The 22,824-nt window shown below is 40.4% G+C and overlaps 1 protein-coding gene across 5 annotated transcripts in view; it reads left to right on the forward strand.

The window, feature by feature from the left end:
* Positions 1 to 22,824, forward strand: part of SLIT2 (slit guidance ligand 2) — a 422,038-nt gene that overhangs the window by 348,503 nt on the left and 50,711 nt on the right. For 4 of the 5 annotated variants that reach the window (XM_054030535.1, XM_054030533.1, XM_054030537.1 and 1 more), the window contains exons 21-25: positions 423 to 491; positions 5,802 to 5,873; positions 6,091 to 6,162; positions 12,525 to 12,596; positions 15,285 to 15,448. In XM_054030535.1, the coding sequence (XP_053886510.1) occupies positions 423 to 491; positions 5,802 to 5,873; positions 6,091 to 6,162; positions 12,525 to 12,596; positions 15,285 to 15,448 (449 nt within the window). The remainder of the gene's footprint in view (positions 1 to 422; positions 492 to 5,801; positions 5,874 to 6,090; positions 6,163 to 12,524; positions 12,597 to 15,284; positions 15,449 to 22,824) is intronic. The other variant, XM_054030534.1, reaches the window with a different exon arrangement.

A 22,824-nucleotide genomic window follows, 5' to 3' on the forward strand; every position in this document is an offset into this window, starting at 1 on the left:
TTTTGTCCAACATTAAATTTGTATTATTGATGTGTAGCTATACCCACTATGAAGGACCAGATTGGGATAATAATGTTGCTTGTAGCTGTCAAGTTCTGTTTCTATTTACGGTAGCATAAAATCCAGTGAACCACATTAAAATGACTTGTATAAGCCTGATGTGCTCTTTACTTCACAAGATACATCTGGCTCTTAGGCAGCTGATCCCATCTATTCCCCAGCCATCATGTCATCCTGATGTTGAAGAAGGTAAAACTATAAGCAACTGCGGTAGTAAGCTGAAACTTTATGTATTCACATGTACTTTTAAAGCACCTGTCTCAACCTTATTTATTACTTTACTCCTAACTATTGTCTTGCTGGAAGGTATTGATCTTTTAATTAGATGAATAATACTTCATTATTTTATTTTTCTGTTGTAGTTATTTGGATGGAAACCAGTTTACCCTTGTTCCCAAGGAACTTTCTAACTACAAACATTTAACACTTATGTAAGTAACTTTAGAGCATCTTTTTGTGTGGGATTGATCAAAAAGCTGCTCTTCCATTTAATGAAACAGTTACAAGCAAAACATAAAATGTAACCAACCTTTTAACGAATATAGCCCCAAGGCACATTTTATAAATGGGATATTTTTAGTCCAGTGATCACAACACATTTTATTGCAAGGTAAATAGGCAGGAATTATAGTAAACCTGAAAAGATTGTGAAACTCTCACAAATATGCATTAGAGTATGACAGCTTCAGTACATTGTCACATAGACATACATGATTAGCCTCAATAAAGGCATGAAATTATTTCAATTACAGAGAAAAGATTTTGTAGTTTGTTTGAAACACATAATGCTACATCTCTGCAATTGGGCAGCCTGCCACAATTGATGGTCTAGTGGTTGGAGAAGGGAATTTAGTCAGGACGCTTCATTTTTTATTCCTAGCTCTGCTGCTGACTCACTGTGCAATTTTGACCAAACCTCTTGAACAAAAAGCTCTTTATGCCTCAGTTGATGCCTTTGTAAAACAGAGATAATACTACTTTCCCTGTGATACGTATGGGCAGATCCTCAGCTGATGCATATTGTCATAAGTTCCACTGAATTCAGTGGATCAGCTGGGGATAAATCTCATAATGTTTTGAAGTACCTTGTGGCATAGGAGCAACCACAAATTAAAAATTAGGGCAACAAAATGGCTGCCAGTTTTCTTGCGTAAAGCAAACTAAATCAATGTAACATTCTGAAAATGTCCCAGCTCCTTTTGTATGCCTTATTCTAGACTAAATGGTCCATTCTTCAAATTTAGAAAATAGATACATCTCATTTTCACAAAATTTCCAAATAGCATCAGCAATTGCACTATTCTCAAATGTATGCAATCTAGCCCTGCATGGAGTGTTTGTGGATTTGTGCAACAGGAGGTGTATGAGACCTACCTTGCAGTATACAGGCCTGTAATGAGCGTGCACGTTGGTTACTGTTTGCTGTAGTGATAAGCACTCCTCCGTCATATTGGCCCACAAAGAGGGTGTCTGAAGGTTTGATTGTTTGAAATAGTGATGATCAATCCTGTACTGTATACTGTGCGGGAATGGTGTCCCTAGCCGCTGTTTGCCAGAAGCTGGGAATGAGTGACAGGGGATGGACCACTTGATGATTACCTGTTCTGTTCATTCCCTCTGGGGCACCTGGCATTGGCCCCTGTCAGAAGACATGATACTGGGCTAGACCTTGGTCTCACCTAGTAGGGCCGTTCTTATCTTCTTATGTGTATGTAATGTTGAATGCTCATAAAACAAATGCAAATTACAATATCAGATTTATTGTAACTAGTCATTCAGACTGGTATTTCAATAAATAATGTTGATAGAGTACAAATGCAAAGCATAAGCAGCAAAATCGTTCAGTAAAGGTTAAGCAGTATAAGTACATTAATATTTTGAAATTCTGGGTAGATATTTCCAAAAGTACAAAGCCATGTATTACATTTTTGGACAATCTCTCTTGGTATTGAAAGATTATCTATAAATTCCTCTCTTTCCCTGTATACATTAAAAAGGATCCAGATGATTCAGGTATTCTTGTTTCATAGACACGTGTTAGGTATGTTTTTAACCTTCATAGACAGGAAATGGATAACTGTGTCAACTTACCATAAATGTGCCCAGGTCAATCATCATTCCAGTAGCATCATGACTTACAGCTTAAGTTTCCATTGCTTCCTGAGTTACAGAGTTCCTGTACAGCATTAAACAATACACAAATGGAGTAATGAACATATATCATAGAATATCAGGGTTGGAAGAAACCTCAGGAGGTCATCTCATCCAACCCCCTGCTCAAAGCAGGACCAATTCCCCACTAAATCATCCCAGCCAGGGCTTTGTCAAGCCTGACCTTAAAAACCTCTAAGGAAGGAGATTCCACTACCTCCCTAAGTAACCCGTTCCAGCGCTTCACCAACCTCCTAGTGAAAAAGTTTTTCCTAATATCCAACCTAAACCTCCCCCGCTGCAACTTGAGACCATTACTCCTTGTTCTGTCATCTGCTACAACTGAGAACAGTCTAGAGCCATCCTCTTTGGAACCCCCTTTCAGGTAGTTGAAAACAGTTATCAAATCCGCCCTCATTCTTCTCTTCTGCAGACTAAACAATCCCAGTTCCCTCAGCCTCTCCTCATAAGTCATGTGCTCCAGCCCCCTAATCATTTTTGTTGCCCTCTGCTGGACTCTTTTCAATTTTTCCACATCCTTCTTGTAGTGTGGGGACCAAAACTGGACACAGATGACGCCTTACCAATGTCAAATAGAGGGGAACGATCACGTCCCTTGACCTGCTGGCAATGCCCCTACTTATACAGCCCAAAATGACGTTAGCCTTCTTGGCAACAAGGGCACACTGTTGACTCATATCCAGCTTCTCATCCACTGTAATTCCTAGGTCCTTTTCTGCAGAACTGCTGCCTAGCCATTCGGTCCCTAGTCTGTAGCAGTGCATGGGATTCTTCCGTCCTAAGTGCAGGACTCTGCACTTGTCCTTGTCGAACCTCATCAGGTTTCTTTTGGCCCAATCCTCCAAATTGTCTAGGTCCCCCTGTATCCTATCCATACCCCCCAGCGTATCTACCACTCCTCCCAATTTAGTGTCATCTGCAAAGTTGCTGAGAGTGCAGTCCACGCCATCCTCCAGATCATTAATGAAGATATTAAATAAAACCGGTCCCAGGACCGACCCTTGAGGCACTCTGCTTGATACCGGCTGCCAACTAGACATGGAGCTATTGATCACTACCCATTGAGCCCGACGATCTAGCCAGCTTTCTATCCACCTTATAGTTCATTCATTCAGCCCATACTTCTTGAACTTGCTGGCAAGAATACTGTGGGACTGTATCAAAAGCTTTGCTAAAGTCAAGGAATAACACATCCACTGCTTTCCCCTCATCCACAAACCCAGTTATCTCCTCATAGAAGGCAATTAGGTTAGTCAGGCATGACTTGCCCTTAGTGAATCCATGCTGACTATTCCTGATCACTTTCCTCTCCTCGAAGTGCTTCCGAATTGATTCCTTGAGGACCTGCTCCATGATTTTTCCAGGGACTGATGTGAGGCTGACTGGCCTGTAGTTCCCCGGATCCTCCTCCTTCCCTTTTTTAAAGATGGGCACTACATTAGCCTTTTTCCAGTCATCCAGGACTTCCCCCGATCGCCATGAATTTTCAAAGATAATGGCCAATGGCTCTGCAATCACATCTACCAACTCCTTTAGCACCCTCGAATGCAGCGCATCCGGCCCCATGGATTTGTGCTTGTCCAGCTTTTCTAAATAATCCCGAACCACTTCTTTCTCCACAGAGGGCTGGTCACTCCTCCCCATACTGTGCTGCCCAGTGCAGCAGTCTGGGAGCTGACCTTGTTCGTGAGGACAGAGGCAAAAAAAAAAAGCATTGAGTACATTAGCTTTTTCCACATCCTCTGTCACTAAGTAGCCTCCCTCATTCAATAAGGGGTCCACACTTCTCTTGACTTTCTTCTTGTTGCTAACATACCTGAAAAAACCCTTCCTGTTACTCTTAACATCTCTTGCTAGCTGCAACTCCAAGTGTGATTTGGCCTTCCTGATTTCACTTCTGCATGCCTGAGCAATATTTTTATACTCGTCCCTGGTCATTTGTCCAATCTTCCACTTCTTGTAAGCTTCTTTTTTGTGTTTAAGATCAGCAAGGATTTCCCTGTTAAGCTAAGCTGGTCGCCTGCCATATTTACTATTCTTTCTACACATTGCAATGGTTTGTTCCTGCAACCTCAATAAGGATTCTTTAAAATACAGCCATCTCTCCTGGACTCCTTTGCCCCTCATGTTGTTCTCCCAGGGGATCCTGCCCATCAGTATATGGGACCCATTACTGAATTATTTGAGTTACTCACAATCTTTATTGTATTTATCCTCACTCTCACTGCTGTGAAGTAGGGAAGTATTATTTATCCCCATTTGACATATGGGGAAATAGAGGCACAAGAGACTGAAGGCTTGTCTACACAGTTGACAAGATAGATCCTGCTGGCGCGCTTTAACGTAGTGCTGTTTGGAACACTACTGTGTTAATCTCTAACGTGCAGCAGCAGGGTCAACACAGACCAATTAATGTGCAACGTGTTAGTGTGCCTTAGAAATCACACCTCCATAAATGCATTACCCCACCGTATAGACAAACCCTTAGTAACATACCCAAGGTCACACAGTAGGGAATTGAATCTGGGTCTTCTGTGTCTCAGACCAATACCCTACCTCTGGACCATCCTCCTTCTCTTCTTTTCTCTTTCTGGTACAAATAGATTATGCTCCATTGCACTTGGCTGATATGTTGATGGGTACATTGTAGGTTTGTCTTCTTAGGTTCTCTAATGGCAAATTCTGATGAAGAAGCCTGTTGCACACCATTTCTGCTGTTGCTTACTCAACAATAGTGCTAGACAATCACAGCTAAAATATTAAGACCCCTCAGAAGCTAATGCCAAAGAATACTCTAAAGAACAATAATGAAATAATGAAGATAAACAAAGCTAAGAGACAGTAGAACAACAGTAGGAGAAAGTAGAAACAACTACAGCTTCTCTCAGCATGATTCATTTCCAAACTTTCCCCACCAAGCACAGTGCTCTTCAAAGCTTCTTTCTCCAAACACCAGCCTTCTTAAATTTAAATTAAAAAAAAAAAAAGACTTCATTAGAATATGGAGCGGCGACAAGGACTTCAAAACTTTCACCCATGTAGATCCAAGATTTCACATGTTATAGGAGCATTGGAACCCAGGCACAAGTTTTGGGGGGGTGGCGGGGGGGGGAACTTGTTTAAAATAGTTGTACCTATGCTTTGGGACCTCCAGATTAAGGGTGTCAGGTAATACTTATTCATATTCCATTAGGGAGGTAGCTAGAAAGATTCCCACTTAAAATTATCTACCTACATTCCCAGTTCACCTCCTAGTTTAATTTTACCACTGTAAGATTATAGTCTTAGTAGAGGAGCATGATGGACACTGGCATTGTATAAGAATGCAAGACACTGAATTGCTTGGCCTTTTATCCCTTGAAATGAGAATACTTTTCATTTATCAATGTAAGCTCTTGCTTGGCTTGTACGTGGCATGTGACAATAAAAGGCGTTATTTAAAATATCAATATTAATAACAATACTACCTCTACTAATAAAAATAATGTGCTATTTCAGTTCTAGAGTGTGGTGTTTCAGAATTTGTGCAGTCATTTTAAGGACTGAATTTCTGAATTTATTTTTTATAGAGATTTAAGTAACAACAGAATCAGCACTCTTTCTAACCAGAGCTTCAGCAACATGACTCAGCTGCTCACCTTGTAAGTTTAAATGTATAACAATGAATGTTTGAAAACATTAGTGTTTATTGTCTTGAAAAGAAAAGGCAACCCGTTAATATTAAAACTTGCTTGATTTGGAGGCTGTAAGATAACTGTTTCCTAACTGGCTATGAATGCAAAAGGTACATTTGATCATGCTCTGCATTGTATGTATTTGTTTGTTTGTTTACTTGTTTGTTATTTTATATGCTTTCAGAATTCTTAGTTACAACCGTCTGAGGTGTATCCCTGCACGGACATTTGATGGGTTGAAATCACTTAGGTTACTGTAAGTAGTTATTTTATTTTGAAAAAACTTATTTTATGTAACAACAAACTTGGAAACCCATAAGGAATTAATAAATCTTCAACCCCAATAAGTACTTGAGGAAAAAATAAAGAACAAAGAATCACAAAATATTAATTTGCTGCATTTTTTATTATATAATTAAGTATAAATAAGTGCTGTCATAGGTCATACAAAGAGTGTACATTGTAACCTTTTCTGTTCTACTTCTTGTTTCTTTGTCTCTTATGTCATGTTCTAGCTTGTAAGATTCACTTGTGTATGTCTAAAAATGTTATTTGTATGTGACATAGGAATGGTGTCTCTCAAACTATATGGTGTTATTATTCTACGTATCTTTTCTTTTCCATTAGATTTTAAACGTGTTTTAGCATTTCCTTAATAAATTTCTTACTTTCTTTCACTTAACTTTGGGTACTTTTCCAACTCAGAACTTGATGGACAATTGATGATGAATAAAATATTCTGTGATTTAGCTCAGTTTCTTTTAACAAACAGACTGCTATTGTAATCTTATTTGTGTGTTACTTGAAGTTATTTAAATGTTTGGTGCACACAAATCTCAGTCTGTGGGTAGCTGCCTGTATTTCTTCAAGTATTTGCTGTTCAGTATCTGAGCTGTATGATTGGTCACCTGAATTACTAAATTTTGATCTCTGACAAGGGGGCATAAATCTTATTATGAACTAATTTTATTTGGGGCTAGTTCTGAAGGCAGCAAAACTTGTGGATGAGACCCATATTGGTAGGGTCCACCATAGCGGGCCAGAGAGTCCTGCACATGCTCATTCCTCATGGGAGAAAGCTAAGCTGAGCCTATTTGTTGACTCTCAGTACAATGGCCAGATTCTGGATGCTGATCTTTTTGACCATGTCAGTGGTGCAAAGCAGTCAAAAATCCAGTTAACCATCTGCTAATGAATTCCTCTCGCTTATGGAGGCACAGAGCCGTCACTGGTATTCTATACCCAATTCACATCCTGACTTCTAGTTGGACATGTCCAGGGCCTTTGGATGTGTAGTTAGAGTTCTGGGACGACTTTAACTTCTAGACATGAATGTCGCCAGGCACTGCTAGTTTTTGGAGCTGCCTGTCTCTATCAGATATGAGGGAATGGCATTGGGATACAGAATATTTCAAGCCACAAGTTCATTTTCCTTGCTTCTGCTGCCCTTACCTGGGGCGCCTCTAGGATTTTACTCTTGGATGCTCCTACTGCCTCACTGGAGATTTCCTCCAGGACCCTTCCTCCCCTTCCATTATGGCCTCCTTCCCAGTTGCTGATATCCCCCCCCCCCACCTGGCTGCTTCATGCTGCCTGCTATTTGTTGTTTAAATAAAATAAATAAATATAAAATATATGGAGATATACCTATCTCATAGAACTGGAAGGGACCCCGAAATGTCATTGAGTCCAGCCCCCTGCCTTCACTAGCAGGACCCAGATCCCTAAGTGGCCCCCTCAAGGATTGAACTCATAAGCCTGGGTTTAGCAGGCCAATGCTCAAACCACTGAGCTATCCTTCCCCACCCAAGGTAAGGTTTCCACTCTTACCTTGCAGTTATCCTGGCCCTATTTACATTCCTTGTGCCTCAGTGTCCCTTTCCCTCCCATTTCATCCCCTCCTTACACTAATGTATCCCTGTCCCTATTTGTTGCCTCTCTTCTCCCAGCAGATTCCTCCTTTCACCTTCCTCTCTAGCTTATGCTCCAAACTAGGGTTGTCGATTAATCGCAATTAATTGCAGTTTTAATTGCACCGTTAAACAATAGAATAACAATTGAAATTTATTAAATATTTTGGATGTTTTTCTACATTTTCAACTATGTTGATTTTAATTAAAACACAGAATACAAAGTGTACAGTGCTCACTTTATTTTATTATTTTTATTACAAATATTTGCACTGTAGAAATAATAAACAAAAGAAATAGTATTTTTCAGTTCTCCTAATACATGTACTATAGTGCAGTCTCTTTATCATGAAAGTGCAACTTACAAATGTAGATTTTTTTTTTTACATAACTGCACTCAAAAACAAAACAGTGTAAAACTTTAGGGCCCACAAGTCCACTCAGACCTACTTCTTGTTCAGCCAATCACTAAGACCAACCAGTTTGTTTACATTTACAGGAGATTATGCTGCCCACTTCTTATTTATAATGTCACCTGAAAGTAAGAACAGGCGTTCAGATGGCACTTTTGTAGCCAGCGTTGCAAGATATTTACGTGCCAGATATGCTAAACATTCGTATACCCCTTCATGCTTCAGCCACCATTCCAGAGGACATGTTTCCATGCTGATGATGCTCGTTAAAAAAATAATGCATTAATTAAATTTGTGACTGATCTCCTTGGGGGAGAATTGTATGTCTCCTGCTCTGTTTTACCCGCATTCTGCTATATATTTCGTGTTATGGCAGTCTCGGATAATGACCCAGCACATGTTGTTCATTTTAAAAACACTTTCACTGCAGATTTGACAAAATGCAAAGAAAGTACCAATATGAGATTTCTAAAGATAGCTACAGCACTGGTTTAAGAATCTAAAGTGCCTTCCAAAATCTGAGAGGGATGAGGTGTGGAGCATGCTTTCAGAAATCCTAAAACATCAACATTCCAATGTGGAAAGTACAGCATCCGAACCACCAAAAAAGAAAATCAATCTCAGATTATGAAAATGAACGTGCGTCTGTCCACACTGCTTTGGATCATTATCAAGCAGAACGTCATCAGCATGGACTCATGTCCTCTGGAATGGTAGTTGAAGCATGAAGTGACATATGAATCCTTGGCGTATCTGGCACGAAAATATCTTGCAATACTGGCTACAACAGTGCCATGTGAATGCCTGATCTCACTTTCAGGTGACATTGTAAACAAGAAGCGGGCAGCATTATCTCCTGCAAATGTAAACAAACTTGTTTGTCTGAGCAATTGGCTAAACAAGAAGCAAGACTGAGTGGACTTGTAGGCTCTAAAGTTTTACATTGTTTTATTTTTGAATGCAGTTTTTTTTGTACCTATTTCTACATTTGTAAGTTCAGCTTTCATATAAAGAATACTGTGCACTTTCGTATTCTGTGTTGTAATTGAAATCAATATATTTGAAAATGTAGAAAACATCCAAAAATATTTAAAGGTTATTCTATTATTGTTTAACAACACGATTAATTGCACAATTAATCACGATTAATTTTTTTAATCACTTGACAGCCCTACGCCAAACCAGTCCATGTGTTTCTCTCTCCCCTGTTTAGCTATCTTGTCCCTATCTTCCTTTCTTCCTGAAAAAATATCTCTGCACACCCACACTCTGGCCATCACTGCACCAACCCAGCCAGACTAAACATCTTTTGTCTTGCCTGTGTGAACAGAAAAGGACATACTGTGAATGGCAAGGGACAATGAGGATGGAGAGATATAACTGGATGTTTAGTCACATACTAGCTACTTCATTAAATTTATAAACAGGATAAAATGTTAAGGCAACGTGTGCTGGCAGTGGTGAGGGGAGGTAGGCGTTAGCCACCCAAGCTATCACCAGTTGTACCCCTTTTGATGTTCAAACCTGGAGTATGCTCTAATTTCAGATTCACTCAGTCACTTACTCACTCTATCCAAGGCCCTAACAGAGCCTGTATTGTATTATTCAGTAGTCTACCACAATCGAGAGCAGCCTGCTATGTAGAAAGACATCATGCCATGTAAGAGTGCTCTGGGCTTACCTGCAAGTGCCAACACATGCTTCCTAGGAAAGATGGTGACTAATTCACAACAAAGGCAGCTCAACCCAGGCATTAGATTGGGAGTGTCAAGGAGAAGGAGATGAAAATCTTCCAAGCGCTGCACACAAAATGAGACCTACCCATGTCAGTCACCAAAATGAGACATTGCTCACAGAAAATTGAATACATGTTCAAATTATTTGAGAAGCTCTCTGAGCGCCACTAGTGCTCCTTGAGTTTGGCTTCCCCTCTGTGGAAGTTCAGTATTCTTAAAGGATCTGCTAGGTTCCTGAAGTTTGGCTCCTTCTTAACTGGAGGGGGGAAAATGGCCAAATGCAACCCACTTCTGGCACCAAAATGAGAGGCCATTCACAGTAAATTGTGCTGTTCTGTGGTCCTCCCTCTTCTTTCTTACATGAGGAATGAAGTAATTTAAATGTTATCATTAATATCACTAGGTCCTGAGTTATCACTACCTGATCTGAATGGGGCAGTTCACATCTCTCAGATATTGTTCTCATCTCTGTATCACATTATTCACATTTGAGGATTTTTTCACAACCACAACAGCTAGAGTTTTACTGGGGATTTCTTTGTTTGTTTTTGTTTGTTAATGAAAGCTGAGATTCTGGAGAACAAGATAATAGCTTCAGAGGTGTGTCTTTACCAGCGGTTTCCAAATCTGGACTCAGCTCCTTCCTTTTGACATCTGTTAGGTCAAAAGAGCCAGATATTGGAGGTCCACCCCTTGGACCTCCAATAACTACCCGACTAAACGGAGTCTGATTCTCTGCTGCCAGGACCTATCCCCCAAAATTGTGATCCTGTCAAGCCATTAATATTGAAAAAGAATAAGAAATTCCAGGCTGATTCAGAAAAAAGTATCCTACAAAGCAACCACATAATTCCATAAGAACCCGTGCCAGAACTCTGCACAATTGTCCAGGTCTATAGGTATCCATCTCATTAGTTTTAAATCATTGCATTACGCAAATGCTTCAGCCTAGCTGACTCACATAAACAGCTGCCACCACAGTATTTGTGAAACCCAAAACTTAACATATGAACTTCAGCTCTGTTAATATCCACCACCAATAAATGCAAAGATGGGGAAGGGAGGGTAGGAAATTGATTTTTGCAATGCAGCAGGCAAAGTGCTAAGCGGTATTCTATTTGTCGAGGCCACAATCCCAGTAAGCCAAGTCAGGCACTTGGACTTATTAATGGGAGCCTCTCTGTCAAGAAGGGGTGCTCAGCTGACTGGTGCTGCAGTGCTGCCTGGGTATACCCTTCCTTCCTGACCTTACCTTGCATTTCAGTACTCAAGGCCAGTGTACTCTATTGCCATATTAAAGAAATATGCTTCAGCCTACACAACTACGAGGGCTGAATGACAATTCCCTACTACTGTTATAATTAGAGCAGGACAGAGAGGAAGCATAGTCTAGGTCTTGTGGTGCTAGCCTGAGACCCAGGTTCAATTCCCAGCAGCATCACAGACTTCCTGTGATCTTTGGCAAGTTGTTTAGCTTTGGTGTGTCTCAGTTCCCCGTCTGGAAAGTGGAGATAATAGTATGTCCCTCCCTTACAGGGTTGTTGTGAGAATAGATACATAGATCTATGCAGATGCTATCATCACATGGGCCACATTAGGTACCTTAGAAAGAATTTTCTGTTGACATTTTTTATGGAAACGACTTCTTTCTAAATTTTTTTTTCAGGAAAATATTAATTTCTTTTGAAATTTGTTGGTTTTTCAACAAGCTGAAAATCAAAATTTCCATTTTCAGTTTACTGAAAAATTTCCAGTTATTCCACTGGGGAAAGGATGAGCAGACGGATTTTTTTTTTCAGTTTACAGTTTGTTGAAAAAATTTAAATTTTCCTGCACAAGTTACCCTTTTTTAAAAGCCCTAGTTATATGTTGGTTGGTTGTTTTTTATGGCCACACAAGCAAGTTAAAAACCATGTTATAACATGGCTGAACCAGATGTTTCAAACCTAGAGTTACTTTTGTAGTGAGCAAACAGGGCTTTACTTAGCTGCTGGATTTTGTTTTTTGTTTCATATTTTATAAAAACACCTCATACAATTTTAATCATAAGCCTGGGTATGTGTAGATATATGTGGAATGAAAGCTTATATAGATAGGGAGGGGAAACCCTCTTGGGTAGGTCTGCACAGGTATGACTGAACCAGCCCTGTGTTTTTCATCAATAAAGAATTTCATTTTATGATTATATTAATATCAGTTACAGACTCACAATTGGTTTTCATGAACCTTTGTTGCATGTGTGTTCAGTGAATGCATGCAAAAAGCAAATAAAGAGCACAAACACAATCAGTGAAATTCTAATTAAACAATAAAACCGTTTAAATTTTTAGTCCGAATTCAGAACGAAAATATGAGAGGCAGGCAGGTGGTCTTGGGAAGGCTGCAAATGCACAGGAACTGAAATTGAATGTGAAACTGAATCAAGTTTGTAAAATCACAAGCCTGCAAATTTGAACTGCTGAGATCCATGCATCTATAGTTGTTGAAAAATAACACAAGGCAAGTTCACTTGTGCTTCCACAGAAAAAATACCTATTTTGGTTATTTTCTTTTCCTTAGGTCTTTACATGGCAATGATATTTCTGTTGTTCCTGAAGGAGCTTTTAATGATCTTTCAGCATTATCACATCTGTGAGTATTCAGTCATATATTTTTTACTTACATGTATGTTGACCTCTTGCCTGGATCAGCATTTAATGGAAAGACTTTTTTCTAGAGTAACATTGTGCTATTTTGCTCAGTTTTCTGTGAGCTACAAAGAGCAAAGGTGAATTGGAACCATTGGAGTTTAGAGGAAGATATTGAATCTGAGCCTTGTAGGGGAGGAGAGGATATATTACTGCATACAAGTGTACCTGAGTTTGACATTGTTGAACAGATGCAGTTTTTAAGTGTCTTTGAATATGGAGTCATCTGTTTTTGTTTTGCTGTAAGCAACTAATGGTCTAGCTTTATGCTCAGACATATTCAGCATCTGGGAATGTCACAGAAATTTGAAAGGGTACTGATTAATTTTGGTGTCATCCTTATTTATAATTCATTCAAATGCTGCTATCAGGATGACACATGGGCATGAAGACAGATGAAACCAACACGAGGAACTGGAAAGGAGTAGGAGATGGAGGTTATGAAGGAAGAGTGAAAGGAATTTCTTGTGTACATGCAAAGTAAAATGACAAAGTGGCTTCTTTATCTTGTACTTTAATCCTCTGAGTTTTTGTCTTCCCCTTCCCTGATTCCAAGATGGCAGCCATACGTATCTTTGCTCGTGCTCTTTGGAAGCATTTTAAAAACATGGATGATCAATTAAGTTTGACCCTCTCCTTACCCCCACCCCCACAAAAAAGTTGTTTGCCTGTTGTATTGGCAATCATGTTAGACTTCCCTATATTTTGATTTTTGAGTAGAGTAATTCCCCACATCTCAGCTCTACCTGGTGGCATTTTTGTGCCATCTCGTGGTGACATAGCATTGTGTGACAGTGTCAGCAGACAGAGTATACTTCTGCTTTTTTGGAGAGGTGACTGCTTTATGCACTTCAGCTATTTCCACCATGGGTTCTAGGTAGGAGAAAGTTATATCATGTTCTTCCCAGGAGTGCCGCCAGCTTTTCTGCCGCCCTATGCGGTGGAAGGTCCCGCCCCGAAATGCCGCCCCCCCCCCACAGAGGCGGCAGAAGGTCCCGCCACCGAAATACCGCTGCGGTCGCCGCCCCCCAAATTGTAGCGCCCTAGGCGACCACCTAGGTCGCCTAATGGGTTGCGCTGGCCTTGATTCTTCCTCTTGTTCTCTTCCTAACGGGATATTTCTCTCCCTCAGTCTGAAGCTGAAAGCATCACCCTTCTCTTGAGAAGGCAGAGAGCATTTTCTCTCTCTCATGGGTGGAGAACCATTTCCTCTTTTTCTCTGGAACAATAGTAGGGAGGGGGATACCTCTCATATATGTAACATGGGAGTAAGGAGCTTAAAAGTATCTATAGAACTGGATCTGTTTGTTTTTTATTGCTCTCCATTCAGCCTGATTGAGTGAGTGGGTTCGTCAGAGTAAATCACAGAAGTGCTTCCTGCTTGGTCAGGCAGAATGAGGAGCATTTCTGCAGTCTTCATTCTGTTCATGGTATTTGAGCCATGCTCTGATCATTTTTCCTGGGATTATCTCACTTTCTCAGAAGGTCCGGTGGTGTGAGATCAGGATGTGGGACAGTCTCAAGGGCCGTAGAATACTGAAGGCATTTCCAGGACTGCCTATTGAAATGCTGGACACATGACAGATTTTTTTCTTTAAACCAGTGGCATAGCTTCATTTCATAGCAGCACAGTGGGAACCGGGGGTACATTACTATTATAAAGTGACACACTGTATATATCCTCTCCATTAACCACAAAACTGTTTGCTCCTGCCTAAGCGAGTTGTAAGAACATTTGTGCTGTCTGCTAGGAAAACGTTGACTGTTAAAGAAGACACTTTATAAATTGAGTAATTCAGAAAATCTTTTAAAATATTTGAAACAATAAAATGTGCTCAAATTTCTTTATTACAAAAAATAAAATTTTAACAGTTACATCCAGCTGAATTCAAGATAAATAGGCTTTCTATAGGGCCCACGGAGGGGATAATGATTCAATGGAACTTGCTAAAATGTTGCATTACTTCAGATGGTTAGTGGCAGAGTTCTGTCCCTCCCCAGGAGCAGGCCTGTCTCTACTGACTGCTACTGATGCCATAAGCACTGAGCTGACTCATGGAATCTCCTTACATAATCATGTAGAGGAGCTCTCTGATGAGATCAGTAATGATAGGTCTATATTCATTGGCAGAGCTCCAAAGAGAAAATAATAAATTGCAGTTTTGTGGGGAGAAAGGTAAAAGCAAATGATTTATGCAGGGCATGCAGCCTTGAACTGGAAGAGGGAAGTATGTTTTTTTAATGGTTTTCCCCCATTTTTTGCAGGGTGGCCTTAAGCCCCAGTTGAAGAACCACAGGAGTGCAAGGGTTTTACTTCATCCTCTGGCTAACTTAACTTCCCATTACAAAATTTCTGCAGCTTCAGACGCTCTTTGTTAAACTCAAATACATTGACCATTTAAGTACAAAGGGTGATACTGAGCTCATTAGCATCAGTTCTCCAAAATCCATATTAATGTAACTGGGAACAATGGCTAGCATTCTGGCAAAGTTTGTTGCTGAGTCCTAGTTTCAAAGCCAAGATCCAGGTAATCCATGTAGCGCATTTAGCTTCCAGGAGTTTTCTGCTGATCACAGATTTGTTTTTGTTATACAAAGCAAGCACATAAAACTGTTATGTTTTTCCCCCCAGTGCTATTGGAGCAAATCCTCTGTACTGTGATTGTAACATGCAATGGTTGTCCGACTGGGTAAAGTCAGAATACAAAGAACCCGGTATTGCACGTTGTGCTGGTCCTGGAGAAATGGCAGATAAACTACTTCTCACAACTCCATCTAAAAAATTTACTTGCCAAGGTACTGTTTTATGTTTTTTATGATGTGAAATTTTGAAATTTTACAGTGGAATAGTGGAACTGTGAAATGATAGAATAATCCCATACTTTCTAAAGATATTCATCATACCATCTTCACTGTTGGGTCCTTTGTCATGGGCAGGACCAAGGTGGATATTCCTCATACTCAAAGTTCTAAAGGCATTAGTTCCAGCAAAGAGCATCTCAACCTACGCAGCATAAATTCTTGTAAGTGTCCCAATTTCCAGTTCCTTTCTGACAAAAGTTGTAGAAGAAGCTTCTCTGGTTCACAGTTAAGTATTATCCCAAATTGCATTGCTACCTGTCTCAAACTGACACTGTTATAACACTTATCTTATTAATATAGTTAAGAATATAGTTTCACTAACCTCTGGTGCTTCATTCTCAATATTTCCAGCAAAACTTGTAAACATTTCCATGATTATTAGGTCTGTGAGCCTTGCAGTTTGTGCTGCATCATAGGAACTGCCAAACTTGATTAGATCCAGTATCCTGTCTCCTGCAGTGGCCAGCACCAGATGCTTCAAAGGGAGGTGCAAGAAACCCCACAGCAGAGAAATGTGGGGTAATTGCCCTCCATGATGGTCTCATCCTATTCCCTAATAGTTTAGAGATTGTTTTAATGTTTTATCTCCTCACCAATACTCTTTTTGTTCACATTAACTTTATCACTCTGGATGTTATTGTTATCCATATAGCAGTTCAGTCTTTTTTATGAATCTGACTAGGTTTGTGGCTCAAAGGTCTTAGGCTATCCTAATTCTTGGCCCTTATGTGAAACAGGACTTCTGTTATTTTACATATTGGTCTTTTCTTTTCTTAAAACTTTTAAATGTGTAGAGCACTTTTGCTGCTCTCCCTCGTCTTTAGATTCTTAAAGTTAAATACTTTGGAGCACCCAATAAAAAGAACCATAAATATGGGATTATTAAAGTGAGCCTGCCTAAATTGATAACTCCTCCTGAGATGCTTGATAAATGTGAGCTCAGTTTTTCCATGCAAGGCTATTTTCTTGTGGCAGTGACTTAAGCTTACAGACTGAGTGAGCTTCAAGCTCTATTGACTGATTCACCTCTTAGCAAATTCTTCAAAGACATGGTGGTGCTAAAGATGCATCCTACATTCTTTCCTAAAATAGTTATAGAATTTTACCTTTGTTGATCATCAGGACATTTTTCTTTTTCCATTTTCCAGCATGCTCACCTCAGTGAGGCTCTTTTCCACAAGTTGGGTGTTGTCGGAAGGTCACTAGGCTTTTAGTAAATTAAAGCTATTAGACATCTAACCTGTTTGTGTTGAATTTTACACTAATTCATTATGCTTTGCTGTCCCTAAGATAACTATTGTTATAGCCTGACATGACTATTACTCTATGGTCATGTCAAGACCAGTTCTTTATGAGACAAATCTGCTGCCACAAACAAATCATCTAGTTCTGACTAGGAGATTTGCAAACCATCCACATGGATTTCTCTATACACATTTGCGAAGCATTATTTCTGACATGCTTATAACTAGACAGGATATGAGATGTGCTGTACTACTAGTACAACAAACACTCTTTCCAGGCTTTGTGTAGAGGGGTAGGGTATGCGGGGGGGATCTTTTTCTCCCCCCTCCTTTTACAGTTAATTTTGTCAGGTTTTTTAATGATCTCTGTTTAAAATAAGAATACTTTAAAATGTATGAAGTGTCTTCTTTCACACACTCACTCACTATATATCTAGATCTATTCATCTTTTAGTGTTACTGTTCAAGGTATGCTCATCTTGCTTGTACTTTCTTCTGTTCCCTATTGCAGCTTTTCCTTTCTTCACCCCTGCAGGTGTATTTATTTTATAGCAAATTTTCTGGAGCTTCTTTATCACTCAAGAGTGGGGATCTGTTATGATGGGTGTCTTTAGAATTACTTTCCCGCAGCTGCCATTCTGTGAAGATGCACATGATAACAGATCACCAGTCATCACCACCCTCCGCAATGAGTTGAAGGCCCTGTAACACATTTTGTCTTCATTATTCAGGGTTTTTTTTCCCATTCATATATAAGTAATTTATCCTTCTGCATAGAATGCATCTGGCAGCAGGGACATTGGGAGGAACATGTGTTCTGTACAAGATGCCCCTGCTGGAACCAAGAATTTGGAACTTTGAAGTTCAGGGTTTCTGCTTTGGTCACATGTAGGTGCACAGACCCAAGAATGGTAATCTGTTATAATGTATGTATTCAGAGAACAAGAATTGCAGGTAATTCCTTCTTATCAGTATTTGGATTGCTATTGAAAGCAAAATGTATTGTTGAGGTTGGTTTATGTAACAGCTAGTTACTATCCAATGGAAAACAACTCTTCCAGTGAAAATCCCTTCTGAGTGGTAAACGTTCACATAAATGAATCATTGGAAGCTGGTGAATTATTTTTTAAGTTATAGGGACCTCTCCTGATTACATTTTTCCTTAGGCTATTTTTCCCTAGGATTTTTTTTTCTAGTTTTTATTTTTATACATACCTCTAACAGACTCTCAATCTTTTACTTTTGGCTTTTCACAATCCATGCCCTGCTTCTAGAGATTCCAGGGCCTTGTGGTTTTCTCACACCAGGTAAGGTTGTAAATAGCCCTTGAATGGGTTATCTGGTTAAGACTAGACCTTCTGACCTTCCCTACATGTACCTCAAGCAGACTTCTTTCCTAAAACATGCATGTTTACTGTTTGTTTTCCCCCCCTCTTTTCTTGGATGAGTTTATGGGTGATACTTTGTTATATGTTGTACAATATCACTATATAAATAACCGTGGTATCCTAAATAGCCTGTTGTATTAGGATTGAAAATTAACTACCTTATTGAAATGATGGTTACCACTGCAGTGTGATTGCATTGGCCTGGAGTTGGTGACTTTAGGAACAACTTTTGTTGAAATGTAACTCAGTGTGGACATTTAGGATTACATCATATATTAGAGATAAAAGGACCTCCTAGGTACAAGTTAAGTCAAGGTTAAAAAGAATTTATCTTCCAACATATTTCTTTGTGAGCTAATTTTGGTTTTGTTCACATTATTTTTCCTTTAATAGACTGTAAGTATCTTACATGCTCGGTATTCTACATTATACAAAAGCCCCTCAGTATTTAACAGATTTATTTGGTGAGTAAAGTATATACGCATACTGTGGGACTTTTATATAATGTACAATACTGAGCAGTAGCCTATGGGCCTGATTCTTCTTTACATGAAGCCCCCTTTACACTTGCAGAGAGGTTGTGAAAGGGCATAGTGCAAATGAGAATTGGGTCCTAGAGCTACCCCTTCACTGCTGTTATGGTTTACAAAGTAAACAAACATCTGAGAACTATTTAAAACATGTTAGCTAAGCAACAGAATGTAGAAAGATATATCCTTTCTTTCTCTATCGGTCTTGCCTCAGACATTCACATTATTTATCTTAACCAACCTTTGTTTTATTTCCATTTATATCTACACATACAGATACTCTAAAATGTTAGCTCATGTTTACATTAAAATTTAATGTGGGCACAAAATATTTTTAAAAACAATGTTATTTGAGCAAGAGTTGAATTAGAAGTATCTGAAACTTCCCCTTCTTTTTTGTAACCCTATAGCTTTAAAAAAGGTGAATCCATTTTTTCAATTTGAAATAAGTATTTATAATGCAAAATCAGGCACAACTTTAACTACTGTCTCATTGGGATGTAGGCTTCTACGTGTCTAAGTCACTTTTGAAATTGTAAGTTAGGGCTTGTCCACACAGTGGGGTAATGCATTCTATGGGGCTGTGGTATATAAAGCACACTAATATGTTGTGAATTAATTGGTCTGTGTAAATCCTGCTGGTGTTCACCAAAGTTTCTCCAGTGTGCTTTAACATAGTACTGTTTCAAACCAGCATGGTCTGTATGGACCAGTTAATGCACAACAAAGTGTATTTTAGAAATCAGACCCCCGTAGAATGCATTGCCCTGCTGTGTAGACAAGTCCTTAGGCTCCTGTAGTAGTTTCAGGGTGGGGCTCGTCCCTTCCTGGGGCGCCTGGGAGCCAGGCCGCCCCGCTACAAAGCTAATAACCGTTAGGGCCCAGACCTCTGGGCAGGGGTTGAGCACACAATTGATAGTTCAGAGCTCAGGCCCTTAGGCAGGGACTGAGCACACAATTAACAGTTCAGGGCTCAGGCCCTTATGCAGGGACTGAGCACACAAGTAACAGCCCCGGCCCTGGGTCAGGGCGGGGCAGCAAACCAATAGTCAATCAGAGGCCCAGGCCTTGTAGCAGGGGCTGGGTCAGTTTGGGTTAGCCCAGGCCCTAGGTCAGGGCGGGGGCAGCAAGCAAATAGTCTGTCAGAGGCCCAGGCCCCTTGGACAGGGAGGAGGAGAGACTGCCACCCGGCGCGGGGTGGCAGGGGGGAACACAGGCCCACCCACTCCACTGTGTTCCAGCCCGGGGCCCTATCCACAGCAGTCCATCTGCCGCGCAGTCAGTGGGGATCCTGACCGCAACACACTGACATGGGTTCGGGGTCTGCTATCCCCGGGCCACTTCCCATCTCCTCCTCCATGGGTACCTGTTCCTCCTGAGTTTCGTCTGCTGGGTCGCAGATCATGGGCTCCTCCGGGACCCAAGTAGCAGGTAGGTTCGTCGCTCCCTCTGGGCCCTCGGCGGGGGGGAGCTCCGACCGCTCCTCCAGATACCGGGCCCTCGGCAGGCTCGGCCAGTCCTCCTCAGGATACCGGGCTCTCAGCAGGCTCGGCCAGTCCTCCTCAGGATACCGGGCTCTCGGCAGGCTCGGCCAGTCCTCCTCAGGATACCGGGCTCTCGGCAGGCTCGGCCAGTCCTCCTCAGGATACCGGGCTCTCGGCAGGCTCAGCCAGTCCGCCTCAGGATACCGGGCTCTCGGCAGGCTCGGCCAGTCCTCCTCAGGATACCAGGCTCTCAGCAGTCTCAGGCCCGCGGGAGCTCGGGCACCAGCGTCTGTCCTCTCCCGCTGCCGGCCAGCTACTGAGCGCTGTGGCTTGGCCTTTATACTTCCTGTCCCGCCCCTTGACTTCCGGGGGGCGGGGACAGGCGGTGGTGGCCCCGCCCACTGTGGCGGCTGTTCTGGCTCGTTCCTTCCTGGGGCGCCTGGGAGCCAGGCCGCCCCGCTACAGCTCCTAAAACAGTTAAGCACTTTTGAAAATGTACCCAAGATGAAAGGAGCAGTAAAGAGAGGAAACTGAGAACAGCATAAAGGAGGAGAGCAGGAGGATATAGAAGAAAAGTGTAGGATTTGTTTCTGCTCCCATTGAATCAGCAGGAATAGGAGCAGGACCTCTAGATGTGGCCTTAAAGGTGACAACTGGCATTTATTTGATTTGTAATAGCCTTCTGTAAATGAGATTTTATTTACTTTTTTTACTCACATAGTGTTTTTATCCTTTGAGCTGAATTCACATTATACAATGAAAATTAGAATGTTGGATTCTGTCTAATTAGGGTACGGTAAACTGGCTTATATAAAACGAGCTGACAGAAATTTCACCGAAAGCTCAAAACACTTCTTGAAATAATTAAAAAATGGTATTTCTTCTTTTTCACACACTGTGACACTTACTGGCCTTAGCTGCTGTTTTGATATTTCTGATCCAACACTACAGATTACCAGAAATCTCCCAAAACAGCCTCTTCTCACAGGATTTCCATTTAGATTTTTAGATCAAAGAACTTCAGAGAAGAATCAAAACTATAGATACTATTTTTTTAATTTTAAGATAACCAAAATTGTTGACAGTAAGATTTTGTTACATAAGCAGGAAAGGAAAGTGTGTCAGATATGTAAGATATACAGCAGAGATGAGGAAGTAAAGATTAAGTGTTACAGCACGGGATCATAAGTTACCAATTGCTTTTAATCAGTACATCCCACTTTCTCCATATTTGCTTGATTTAACCATCAAGTCTTTTGACAGTCATTCAGGCAGGACGTTTAAGATAATTTTATGGCATTTGTTTCAACTTGCATAGCTCTGTTGTTTGTCTGTATAACAGGAACTTTAATTAGTTTTACACTTCTTGTTTGAAATAAGGTGATGAGTCAAGAATGGTCAGTGATCCATGTACAGTTTGTGTCATTGCTAATAAACACCACCTCTCCTTACTGTAGCTTATTTTTATTTTTATTTCTTTACATTGTCATACAAGCTCTGGCATAAAAGCACACCAACGCCAGCAGTTTTCAGAGTAAACTTTTGTCAGCTTCTTCTGTGCTAGAACACTCTACAATATCTTTATGATGGCATAGCTTTTCAGCTCCTTTCCATAGATGTTTTCTTCACTGTAAAAAAAACCTCCCTATTTAACTCCCCCCCCAAAAATGTTTGATTATCACACAGGTTGGCAAGAAAAACATGGAGTATGATTTGTAATGTATTTACTATTTGGTACAAACAGCCTTCCAGTGAACTATTTTAAATGATAAAATTCTCCAGCCTTATGCCCAAAGTCATCTTTGAAGTGTCTTTGATTCGCTGGCAAAGCTATTGTTAATATTAGATCTTTTTTTTTTTCCCCACATGAAAAGTCTCTTTGCATTTTAGGTGATTTTGTGCCCCCCAAATTTTCCTTTAATGTTGATCTAGCACCCACAAAGATGTGTGTTCAGCTCTGCATCTGGGTTAGCCAATCCTGCATTACACCAAGGGAAGAAGGCTTCCATGACACATGCCAGAAGGGCCAGCAGCAACAGACAGATTTAAACAACTCTCCTGGCCTGATCCCCAGCCAGCATCTCTTCCCAATAGTTTCAATGTGAAGCCATGGCATTACTCAATGAAAGTTACTTATGCAGGATGTTTATTGCAAATAGCGACAGGTTGAAGATTAGCAAATGAAAGTTGTGTAAAATAATATTGGGAAGGAGCAGTCACATGTCAACTTGCCTTCTTTATTGCAAGGCACCATCAATGTTTCAGGGAACTTAAAAAAAAATGTTTCTTTTTCAGGCTGTTCCACCCAAGCAAGCACAGATTACTTTTTGCCTGTAACAAAGCAGCTGAATATAACTGTCCCTCAGCTGCATAATAGAGATGAGGAAAGACAAGGTGTTTTTGGCTTCCTACCCTATTGAGATGTAGAGTATTTTATAATTTTCAACTTTCCTCTGCTTATTTGTGACTTTCAGAATAACAAAATATTCTTATTTTCAGCTTTAAATTTTTTTTACCCTTTGTGTGGGACTACAAAGGAAATAAGACAAATACAAGCCTCGACTTTACAATTGCATAACTATGATACAAGCACTGAACTAGCTTGCCCATTTATAAAATTGCTTATTAAACAATACTCCTCATTATAAACATCTGCTTCATAAT

This window comes from Malaclemys terrapin, chromosome 5, assembly GCF_027887155.1.
Source record: "Malaclemys terrapin pileata isolate rMalTer1 chromosome 5, rMalTer1.hap1, whole genome shotgun sequence".
Taxonomy (NCBI): domain Eukaryota; kingdom Metazoa; phylum Chordata; order Testudines; family Emydidae; genus Malaclemys; species Malaclemys terrapin.